Source organism: Dermacentor variabilis, chromosome 6, assembly GCF_050947875.1.
Source record: "Dermacentor variabilis isolate Ectoservices chromosome 6, ASM5094787v1, whole genome shotgun sequence".
In the NCBI taxonomy this organism is placed as follows: domain Eukaryota; kingdom Metazoa; phylum Arthropoda; class Arachnida; order Ixodida; family Ixodidae; genus Dermacentor; species Dermacentor variabilis.
In genome coordinates, this window is record NC_134573.1 from 80,369,239 (window position 1) to 80,381,756 (window position 12,518).

At 44.7% G+C, this 12,518-nt stretch overlaps 1 protein-coding gene across 1 annotated transcript; it reads right to left on the bottom strand.

The window, feature by feature from the left end:
• Nucleotides 1–829: 829 nt before the first annotated feature.
• LOC142586185 (toll-like receptor 6) lies at nucleotides 830–2,247 on the bottom strand. Its single transcript, XM_075697438.1, has one exon. The coding sequence runs from the start codon at nucleotides 2,192–2,194 to the stop codon at nucleotides 830–832; it is 1,365 nt and encodes a 454-aa protein (XP_075553553.1). The 5' UTR covers nucleotides 2,195–2,247.
• Between the last annotated feature and the right edge of the window lie 10,271 nt (nucleotides 2,248–12,518).

Consider the following 12,518-nt stretch of genomic DNA (forward strand, 5'->3'; position numbering starts at 1 on the left):
AGACACGCGTGCCTACAATATTACTTCACTCGATAGCATGTCAGTACTCACGTCTGCTAAGGTGGTCTGTGAAATTCTGTTCAATATATGCCGGCGTTCGCCTTATGTCTAATACCACGTACCTAGCAGCAAGTAACGTGCTGAAGTAGCGTGCGTTGAAAGTATCACTGGCTAGCTTTTCGACCGCAAATGCAATAATACTTCCCTTTTTCATGGCATGCGTGCAAAACCTGTATCCAAACCTGTCTTACAGCGAAGCTGTGGGCCTCTAGTTGGTCAGAATTTTTTGTGCCAGCGTGCGCGGCGCTCACACAAAAACGTTGGCCGATTTCGGAGACAGCGCAATTAAGAGGGAAGCACACTCTGTGCTGCTTTTCAAAGGGACATCACCTCCCGTCATCAAGTGACATCACCCGCTGACGAAAACGTCATCGCGTGACGTCACGTTTGACGTGATGATGTCATCAGGGGCTATTTTCATGTGATGGTGCCGTTATTCTCGTTCGCAGCATGTAAGTCGTACTTTAGAAATTATCTCATACAATTTACATTGAAAATTGAATTTGTTCAATAACGCACTTTCCTAGAGGAATTAGTACGTACGCTGCACTTTCGCACCGGTGCGTGCACGCGTAACGTACGTCGTTTTTGTTGGTGGTGCTTGTCTGACGTCGTCTAACATCGGCAACAGCTTCGGTGTTAAATCCACTTTCACAGGGTGGAATGGGAGCGGATTTTCGTTCTAAGCAGAAAATTCTTTCTACAGTAACCTGTTCGTCGTTTGACGCTAGTGCATCACCGATTACAACAATTCCACCCGACTTCCTATCTACTCTTCCAGCGCCGCCTGCAATTGCAGCCAGAAGAAGTTGTTGAGCGTCTCACGAGAACCTTCCGGTGGCAACTGCACGTAAGTGCGTGACTTGGTGAGGTACTGAAGCATAGGGCTCATCTCAGACTCGTCCACATTGTCCTTCCTTATGAACACCATGCCATCTTGGCGGTCGCTCTCGAAAAGACGATGCTGCGCCAGGCTCAGCTCGAACATACACCACCGACTGCGGCAGAATTCGTGACTTAGCACGAACAGGGACGTACGGCTCTGAGCGATAGCCCGGCAAATGTTTTCCGTGATCTGGATGCCTGGTATGAAGTCCCGCTCGGCGAGGCATAGCCGGAACTGCATCGGTGGTGACTCCAGCCTCGGAAGGAGTACATCACGAACCCAGTCGGCGTCTGAGGCGTGGTATGATAGGAAACCCTCCCAAAAGTAGTGGTTGACATGCCTTTTTCTCCTGTAGCCCTTGACGGTCACTTTTAGGTAGAGCACGGCGTACATCAAGTACCATCGGTTGCGGTGCACAAAGCTGGCGAGTAGGGCGATGACCATGAAGGACAGCAACGCGGGAACGCCGTAGAGGCGATAGTAGTCAGGAGGAGCACAGTCATCTTCCCTCCAAGTCACATTACGGACGTCGACTCCATACTGCTCAAGAGGTTGCCCGCACAAGAAGCAGTCACTGCACTTTGCTGGGTACTTCTGTAAAAGTGTGTGAATGTTGTTTAGGTCACAACTGAAACAATCCCAGGGGTTCCAGCTGAAGTCCACGTTGTCGACATGGTGTACATCATGGAGCATTTCATGATCTATTTTTGTAATTTCATTGTGCGCAAAGATTAGTTTCTTAAGCTTGCGCATGCGAACAAAAAGGGGCGGCTCCCACAATAGTACATGGTTATTCTCAAGATTTATTTCTTGGATCTTTATTTTCCCCTGACAATGCAGCTCCAGTTTTCTGAGCTTGTTGTGAGAGAGGTCGAGAGTGCGTAATGAAAACAATGTCGAGAGTATGTATGAACCTTGAAAGTAGCTGATGTCATTGTTACTTACGTTCAGTGATACTAGGTTTTCAAGCCCCTTTACATTTTTATCGTAGAGTGACCTAATATGGTTGCCGGAAATTGAGAGAACCGCCAGACGTTCCAAGCATTCGAAAGGTGATCCAGGAATATCGCTCAACTGGCAGTTGTCCAACGATAGTTCCTCGAGCATCGGGAACGCGCAGAATGCCCGACTTGGCAACGTGCTCAGTTTGCTGCCATTCATTATGAACCGTTTCACAGTGCTGTTCCGTAGAAATCTTCTCGAATTATAACCGAAATCCATGTCGGTAGATGCGTCTGTGTCGCTCATGTCCAACGTGTCCAGGTGTCTTAGTTTAAAGATGGCTTTCGGAATGCCGGAAAGTCTTGTGCCAACTAAGGAAATACGTTTAAGACGTGGTATATTTTTGAATGCCCCCTCTGAGACGTCTTCAATAGGCGTCTGTACAAACGCAAGATGCTCGATCTGTTTCATAACCGGTATGCCGCAATAGCCGATGAACCTATAGTTGCATTTGTAGCAGAGAAAGTGTTTTACGGGAGCAATACTTGCAAGTAGAAGTATTTCACTGGCAACCAAATTGGGTAATTCGTCAAATGTTATGTTCACTGACTCTGTCGAGCTAGAGCCTATGTTCCATTGCTTATCAAATGCCTTCATGTTCTCCTGAAATGTAGAGCTGTAACTGCTTTGAAGAAAACCGTAGATGTCAAAGATGCAGCTTCCATCAGGCTGTGTCTCTTTGCAGATGGTGACGGCTGCCTGCGGAGGTCTGTTGAATATGGTGCAGAAAGACACGTGGCGAATGTACATGAAAATAGAGTCGAAATCGAATGGTCCAAGGCGTTTTTCCTTGGCCCAAACTATGGCATAGTCATCGACATTGCCATTATAATCGTCCCATTTCTTTATGCAAATCCTGTGCAAGAAAAGGCAAGCGGGTTCATCTCTCGGAGTCATATTCACAACTTGCTTGTCAGATATGAGGTGAAGTTTCATCGTCAGTACATTACCATCTTTCGGGTATTTTTTTCCTGGGATCACCAGTACAGTGCCGTTTTCAAGTGTTTTTTTACAGGGTAGGCCTCACCCGGGCGCGCTACTAGGACCTGGCACAAGGCGTTAAGGTGACCTTCTTTCACTGTGAGATCGCACCGCTGCTTCTGCATGAGCAGTATACTTTGTTTCGTAATATCGCTGCACTGATGATGTGGTGTCTGGCTGTAGACGTTTGTAGCAATCCAGATGAGTACTGCGGCGGCTCTCATGTCCATCGAAATCTGGAACCAGGTTAATTATAAATTTATAAGGCAAACGAACTCTAGGCTTCTATGTCGACTGTTATCATGTGGCTGCTATCGCGTGGTAAAAGGCTAAATGAGCAAACACGCTTGGTATGAAACTGCTCTAAATATCTGTGTCGACTTTGTATCTTGGGCAAAATGAGCGTTCGTCTCTCTCTGCCAGCGGGATGTTTTATTCGCACCAGTAAATGGTAATCAACGCACTATAGTCGCATGCACAACGCTATAAGCATGAAGAAATACATCGGCGGAGGTGCTTAAGCTACCGTATGAAATTTAAATAGGCTTTCCGTGCTTTGCTGATATTCTTTTTGTACAAAAAATTAAAAATATATATTTACTTTAAACGCAGCTTGTTCCTGAGCAGAACAGTTAATATCATGTGTAAACCACTGAGAAGTAAAAGCATACCTCAACTTGCAGTATCACAGCATATCTCGAAAACAATAAGAGGTTCGTGGGGCAGACATCCATTACATTTAGAGCGCATCTCTTGGGCGCCCGTTTCTTCGTTGAGCGTCGGCACCACTCGGCGTCCTCGGTGCGACCGAGTGAACGATCTCAGCGAAGAATGAAAGAGCGAACATGGAGTGCAGCGGGGATGAATGATGGCGACAACGAAAAGAACGCGAGAAAGCGGAGGAGAAGGCTACGGCGAAAGCGTGAGAAGAACAGCGTAATGCCGTGAAAGGTGGGCTCTGCGGCGGCGACCGCTACGAGACGGCGCCAGAGCAGCGCACTGTCGTCTGTTCACCGATGACGCCATCGATAAGACATGTGGCGAGCGCGTCCACCGATACCATGTGTGGAAACAAAGCGCTGCATGAGTGCACGTCTGTCTGCGGCTGCTGCTCTGAATCGCGCCCAGGCGTCGCCACCGCGCGGCCTCTTTAATAATCTCACACTTCGCTCCTTTGGCAATGTGCGGCATGAGACAAATTGTTCGCGCCAGACACGCGTTTTCTTTTTGGAATTCGTATAAATCGTGTACCTTTATAATCATAATACACCATATTGGCACACATACTTCTTTCAAACATAGAGCTGCGCTAAAGTTTCGCTTTAGGGAGTATTGTAATCATCGGTGATTTTTTTTTCTTCATCCACACGGTGCTGCCATCTTGCGAACGAGTTACGAAATACCACCCTCCGAAATAGCAGCTGGTCTTCAAGATCGGTGTCTCTAACACAATTTGCAACTCCACTTTCTTTCTCGTAATAGAATTGATATAACACAATGGAATATTTTTTTTCAACCGGTAGATCACTGCGTACCCAGTGCTGAGTAACGTTTAAAAGCTTTGCATGTTTATTTAAGGTCGATTGTGTACACTCTCAGTCAAATTCCACCTATAACGGTGCCGTCTATGCAGGAGAAAAGTTCGAAATAACGACGCATACTATGCAGCTCTATTATATGGGCCCCAGTGCATAACGGTACCGTGGTTGAGTACACCTCACAATCGTGCAGCCTCTTGTGTTGGCTGGACTTTTTATGCGGCACAAAAGTTCAATATAACGGCGCCTACCATGTGGTCAGCCAGGTAAGTGGAATGTTTTTATGCGATACAGAAGTTGAAATAACGACGCTTACTATTCGGTCCAAATATATGCCACATATGTGACTATTAAAGAAATATTGTGGCGATTTAGCGGCTAACGGGAGAGAAATTCGGCAGCATTACGTAGCATCTCTTGGAGGTGTCTCTCACCGCTTTTGTCTCCTTGACCGCTTTTAATGCTTCTCATATAATCGGTGTTACCAAGACGTGGTTACACCGTGACATTTTCGATGCTGAAGTTACCCCACCTGGCTTTACCGATGTGCGCTGCGACAGAACACACAAAAGAGGTGGTGGTGTAGCTCTATTCTTGAGGTCCGATCTTACCTTTTCTATTCTCTGTGGTCCCAATGAAGTAAAATCTGTGTGGTGTAAAGTGTCTCTTGGCATCTGTTCTGTCACTATCGGCGTAATTTATTGTCCTCCGGGGTCCTATGTTGAGCAACTGCACACTTTACAAGCATTTCTTCATCAACTATGCATGTCATGTTCCAACTTAGTTCTGCTGGGCGATTTCGATGTACCATGAATTTCGTGGCAATCCCGGTCTATTTCCGGCAACGATTCTTCAATCGGTAAAGAACTAATAAATATTGTCCTCTCATGTAATCTAAAGAAATTGCCACCGAGAATACCAAAGGACACTTATTCTAGACCCTGTATATCTTAACGGAAATCTTGTTGAAAATAGGTATACGTGTGACGTTTCGGATGGAATTGCTGACCACAAAGCGGTACTAGTTCTTATTAATGTTCTTGTTCCTAACGCTAAGTTTATTATCCGCACTTTTTATGACTTCACACAAGCTGATGGCCAGTCAATCAGTAATTTTCTTTCTGATTCTCTTGCGGATTTGTAGTGCCGCAGTATCTAAGACGATGTAAATAGTTTGGTTGAGCTTTTCAATGCCGCCGTACGTACGTGAATCAGCCGCTTCGTTCCACTCAAAACCAAGAAAAGAAACGTTGACCTGCCATGGATGACCAGAGAGATCCTTTACCTTCCTCACCGCCTTGCTAGACTTAGGCGACAAAGACGCACCGGTGGTGCTCTTGTAACCACACTGTTCCTGACTATTAAAGATGAACTTCGACTAAACGCTAAAGCAGCCAGAGATTTCTTTAACGCCATCAGTTTACCTAGTTTGCTAACATCAAATCCTAAAAAATTTTGGGCTGTGATTTCGCCTGGTAAAACATAATCTCCATCCTTCATAATAAACGATGTTTGCGCTAAGGATCCCCATGTTATTGCAGCTGCTTTGAACTCGTATTTTCAGTCAGTCGTATCTGCAGACAACTTTCAAATCCCTCCTTTCAGTTCACAATCATGGCATGCTATTAATAACTTAAGTTAACTTAAGTGTATCTGTGTCAGGTGTCCTAAACTTAGTTTTAAGCTTAGATTCTAAAAAGGGCTGCGGTTCTTATAACATTCGTAATTCCTTTCTCATATGGTATTCTCTCTGGCCCAGCACGTTTCTTACAGTGATATTTAATAAATCCTTGAAAACAAGTACCGTTCCATTAGCATGCAAATTTGCGAAAGTTATTCCTTTGCAGAAGTCTGGAAGTAAACAAGGCCAATCCAACTATAGACCGATTTCGTTAGCATCTAGTTGCAGTGAACTTTTTGAACATGTCGTCTACAAACATACTATTGAGTTTCTTGGGGCCAACACTATTTTAACATACTTACAGCATGGATTTCCCAGTGGCCTCAGCACCATTACACAAACATCCGAATTTGCTCATTGCATCTGCCACGCACTTAACCTAGGCCTTCAAATCAATGCCATATTCTTAGACTTTTCCAAAGCCCTTGATACAGTCGTGCATTCCAAGCTTTTGCATAAACTAAATAGTATTTTAAATAATCCTGGTCTATTTACCTGAATCTCTAGTTTTCTCTCAGATAGGTCGCAATATTTTTGTTTCGATTCTGCAAAATCACCTACGGTGGCCGTTAGCTCTGGTGTTCCGCAGGGTTCAGATTTAGGCCCGCTTCTTTTCCTACTGCATATAAATGATTTACCTAAGGACGTGCTACCAACTAAAATCCGTCTTTACGCCGATGTTGCGTTATCTATCACACAATTACCAGTCATGAATGTCACGCCACTCTGAATAAAGCATTTTTCAACTTTTGTTCTTTGTGTAACAAGTGGCAGATGAACATCAATTTTCGCAAAACTGTATCTATGTCATCATCACGTACTACACAAGTGCGTCTTCCTTATTGTTTCAATGGTGCTCCTCTATAAATCGTTTCTCAATATAAGTACCTCGGCATTCCATTCACACATGATTTATCCTGGTCCAAACATATTGAAGCAATCTGTTCTAAAGCTCTAGCACGTCTAGGTTATTTAAAGCTTTCTCTGCGCTCAGCCCCCACAGAAACAAAATTGCTCACTTATAAAACTCTAGTACGGCTCAGCTTGGATTACGTACGGGTGTGTCATTTGGAACCCATACCTGAAATGCGACTCAAAAGAAAAAAAAACTTGAATCCGTCCCCCCCCCCAAAAGCTATTCAATTTATATACCGGCGTTATGACAAGTACTTCTCCCCCTCTTCTAATCTTCTCTCCTTGAACCTCTCTTCGCCTGTACAGCGGCGTAAGGTAGAAAGTCCTGAACTGTTTTGCACCACTTTTACCTCTGACCGTTGCTCATCCTCGGAATACATTATGTTTGCTAAAGCGTCTAACACACGGAATTTTTACCCTCTAAATATAACACCCCTGTACGCCTGCACGGACAAATTCAAATGTAGTTTTTTTCCCCGATCTATTGAATTGTGGAATCAGCTTTCCCCTAACATATGAAATTTGACACTCGATAATTTTGTTAAGGCAATCACTGGTTGCTGTCCGTGATTCCTAGGACCATGTATAGTACACCATGTTTATATACATACATGTATGTATTGAGACCATTTTTTTCGAACATATTTCTTACACTAGTGCTTTGCTTTGTACCTTTCATTTGTGCACCCTCTTTTGCTGTGTGTGTGGCATCCTTGACTTTGTACCCCACTCCTGCGATAACCCTCTTAGGGTTGCAGTATGTATAAATAAATAAAAATTTTAAAAATTACACTGCGTTAACCACTTTGCAGTGTTGTTGAGGGGCTCACTCTATACACGTCCTGCCTCTTCAAGTGCAAGTGATGGCGGTGCTGAGCAGACTAGCTTCAGTGTTACCAGAATATATATATATATATATATATATATATATATATATATATATCCGCCGTTTTTCTTCCACTTCCTCGACGTCTACTCTGCTACAGACTGTTAACCGCCCACCTCTTTCATCGTTCCCGCTTTGTGAATAAGTAGCAGGTGCAAAGTGCTAACAAAGTATGCAGTTTGTCAGTTTCGTGCAATCCTAGCTTCACAGTACTGTCATTTCGAGGCTTAAAACAGAGGGAACTCTAGGGAGTCGAGCATTTTGTCAACTTCAAGTAAAACAGTGCTTAGACTGTGGAAAGGCCGGTCACCAGCACACTCTCACATAGGACTGGTACGCTGCCTTGTACCAATATAAATTGTTTACAATAGGTATTTGCGCAATAACAAAAGGAATGGCTGTTTGGTACATGTTCGCATCTATAACGTAAGTAATGTGAATACGTATATGACATGATGCGTATGGAGCAGACAATTCCATCAGTGCAGGAAGGTTTTGTACAAGTTTCATTTCAATGCTTCACACAAACTACTGGGGCTCAGTCTCGAAGACTAATGGCTGCCTCGTACACGTTTATAGACGATGTCTGATAGAAAATTTCTGTTTATTACTTGTATTTAAAAAGAATATGAAAAGAAAATCAAGCAGTCTAAACGCACATGTTGGAATATATGTGAAGTGAAGCCTTAGAGAAGCGGTAATATAAATACTTTACAACTAATAGAAAATGTTACAGTTGTCTGTGCGTTCCATTTTATTCATAACCTAATAAAATGATTACGTTGATCCACCGTAAATGTGTAAAGTTTAATCCCATGCAATTTTTTTGTCGTTTTATGCGTGCTTAAGTGCTACATCGCGCACAAGCAATGCCGAAATAGAAACAATGTATATAGTGGGAACCGTGTGGGTATAAATCAGATTACTTTGAGATCAAAACTAATGAAACATCAAGGTATCGTCATAGTAAGTTTATCTCATTACCGACTATAAAAAATAATGGTTTCAAGTTTAGTTATTTTCCCCGAACTTGTAGGGACTGGAACTGTCTTCCAGATTCTGCTGTTCGGTCGACATCATTAGCTGAATTTCTACGCCACTTAGATAGCTTCATCTATGGCACTAGCATAGGGCGATGAGGTCAGATTGCTGCTGTATAAGACTGCTGTTCTCATTTCTGAGTGATGTATTTTTGTTTTTGTTTATGTGTGCATTTCACGAGATGATCTTTTTTTTCTTTAACTAGTGTATAACTATGGATTTCAATATGTTCTGTACTACTTATTTTACTGTTCAGTTTCGTTTTCTTCTTTCCACTCCTGTTACAGCCGCTGAATGAGGCTGACAGTATTAATAGATGAAATGAAAATGAGAACTTCATGTAGCGAGGTCACGAATATGAAAGCGACCTATGGCGTTTGTCAGAGACCGAATTCTTATGACAAGTTCATGCACAGAGAAGTACACCACAAACGTTGTTACATTTAAGAATTATGTGCCACTTAGGCCACAGCACAGCACATACCCATTCAGGAGGTTTGACAAAGAATGGGCCATGGGTACATACAGAATAGGTAGATCAAGTATCGTGTAAATAAATGAAATAATCTGTTTATTATAACGCGCTATGCCGTTGGGGAAATTGCTGTGCTCTAGAGATGCCTAATGAGCCGACATTATACGTTAAGGTTTTATGCAGGAACTCATTATTTTGTTACGCAGAACAAAGGTGCACATGTACATACTACTTTGTCGGTAAGCAAATATGGGCGACATAAGCCCGTTTGCTGGTACTGGCATTGGCCGCGCATATACGCTTAGCTTACATATCCTCAAACACATCCTCGAGATACTGACCTACACCGGAGCAGCCAGCATGTGTGCCATTATGGTTAAAGAATATATAGCCTACTGGCTTCTGCAGCATTTTCGCATTCGAATGTATACGGAATAAATAAATAAATAAATAAATAAATAAATAAATAAATAAATAAATAAATAAATAAATAAATTCGAGGACCTCTGAGCACTTTTTACGAGTTATGAATGCGAAAGCATTAATCTCAAAGTGAGCGCCGCTGAGCGGACATTCGAGCTGTGAACTCCTCGCGGGAAAGCGAGCGCCTTCAGACGCGTAGCCAACGCGTTCTAGATAGCCCAAGGTTGGTGCGCTTGGATTCGTGACGTCATGCTACCTAGTCTGACAGCTATAGAATCTAATAGGGACGCTCCCGAGTAAACCTCGGTGATTGTGACGTCAGCGCTTTCCTCACACTCCACTTGGCAATGGAAATTTCGGTCCAAGAAGCATGACGTCACAAAGCAGAGTGCACAGGCCTGCTATCTAGGAGGCGCTCGTTTAGCTCAGTGAGCAAGACACTCGGCTTCTGAGCGCGGGGTCGTAGGGTTTGAAACACACTACCACCAACTTTCTTCCCTTTTGAATTTGTTCAGCTTTTTTATACACTAATTTCTGTATTGCGGTTACCGAGGCGAAGTTAGACTGCAGGCGAGCGGTTTCGCGGCTAAGGAACGCGCGGATAACGCAGGCTTTCGGGAGCAAGAGATATTGGGTGACGTGGCGTCGCGGCAATGTCCTCTCCCCACACGCATCGCCTGGCGTGCCAGCGTGGCAGAAGGAATTCCCATTCGCCAGTTCTGCTCCGCTGTGCCGCGCACGTGACTTAGAGTCGCAGCCAATGAGAATTTAGGTGTCGTTTTTCTCTTGTCCCGACAGCAGGCGCAGGCTTTTTCGCTCAATAGTTCATTTGATGCTTCCGCACGAATAAATAGATAAATACATTCAATAACTGTTGAATCGCTGCATAGATAGTGCGTCAGCTAATGCCATTTATCGGATGTAAACAAGGAACGAGATTTAAGAGAATCTAGCACAACCACCTCATACTGTAACTTAAGTTGAACAGTGATCAAGTTGAAGACTACGATAGATGGATTACGGTCAGCACGTTTTATAACTGTTGCCGTATCTCTATGAAACGGGTCTGTATGCGTATATTTAACTCCATTATGACGTTATGCCAGCTAGGGACCTAAACGAAAAAAAAGTATCATACTTTGATAGAACGTGAGGCTCCCTGGGAGACATGGAGCAGGCATTACAGTCTGCACTAGATGCCACGAAAGAGTAACTACTAAACACAGGAATGAAACTATCCTCAAAGAAATCGGAACTATTACTATTTCGCAAGTCTTGCCAAGGAGTCCGCTACCTAACGCCTCTAGACGAACTTCCAATCGCACTACACACAAGAGACGGACAACAGATTCCGCGAGTCAACCACATACGCATTCTTGGCCTCCTAATCGAAGCCACCGGATGCCATGGACACACGATCAAACACCTAACCGCCAAAACCGAAAACATGATCAGACTCATCCACAGAGTCTCGGGGCGCAGGAAGGGTCCCTGCGAAGATAACCTTCTGCGCGTATACCACGCGTTCCTTATGAGTCACATTAATTACGTCGCCTCTGCCCACAGCTGGAAGAAAATAAAGCTAAACACACTCATGCGCAAAAGCATCAAACAGGTCTTGGGCATTCCACAAAGAGCAAGTACAGCAAAGGTTGACCAGCTAGGAATGCACAACAACATCGACGAAGTTATCGAGGCTCAGACTATGGCGCAAGTACTCCGCCTATCCTCGGCATCCTAAATGAAGCCAATGTCAACCCTTCTCCCTATCTCCAGCCCGCGGTTACCCTACCGAGCGAAATTAGAGACAAATACAAAGTCTCACCGTTTCCCAGAAACGTCCACCCAGAACACAACGTGGGTAGGCGCCGGGCCCGCGCCCGCGCGATTCTCGACCACATCGACGCGGATCGTGAAGCCACCGCATTTGTGGACGCGGCCCAGTACGGCAGCACATCCACTTTCGCAACAGCGATCGTGGACGGCAACGGAACGCTACGATCATCCGCATCGGTTAAAACGAGCAGCAGCGCTAAAGCAGAACAAATAGCCGTAGCCATCGCCATGGCAGACCCCACATTTACTTATGTCTTCACGGACTCGCGTGCCGCAATTCAGGCCTACGAATGGGGCAACGTATCTAAAGAAGCAGCGCGTATACTACTAGCGAGCTCAAAAGAGAGCAAACGGTGTCTCTCCTGGTTCCCCGCTCACATGGGGAAAGACATTCACCCGCAAAAGCTAACCTCAATGAAACGGCCCACAACCTTGCGCGAGAACTTGCCCGCCGCGACGGTCCCACGGCCTCCGAGGGGCTGGACATTCAGTTTAATGACCCGCTGCTCACTTACCAAGAAAACACCTCCCACTATCGGAAAGGCAGAACCAAATTCCCGCTCCCACACGCCAAACTCGAACGCGCGCAGGCGGCCGCGTTTCGAATGCTACAAACGGACTCGTATCCGTCACGAGGCCTACTAAGTCACTATAACTCAGAAATCCCGGCAAATTGCCCAGACTGCCCAGAACTTTATTGCTCACTCTCGCACATGCTACGGCAATGTACCGCATTACCAAACCCTCTCTCCAGTGAGCCCGAATGGGAAGAAGCCCTCAAAAGCCCGGACCTC

Excerpts from the sequence above, each read along its gene's own strand:
- LOC142586185 (XM_075697438.1), bottom strand. The coding sequence starts at position 2,194 with ATGAGCGACACAGACGCATCTACCGACATGGATTTCGGTTATAATTCG.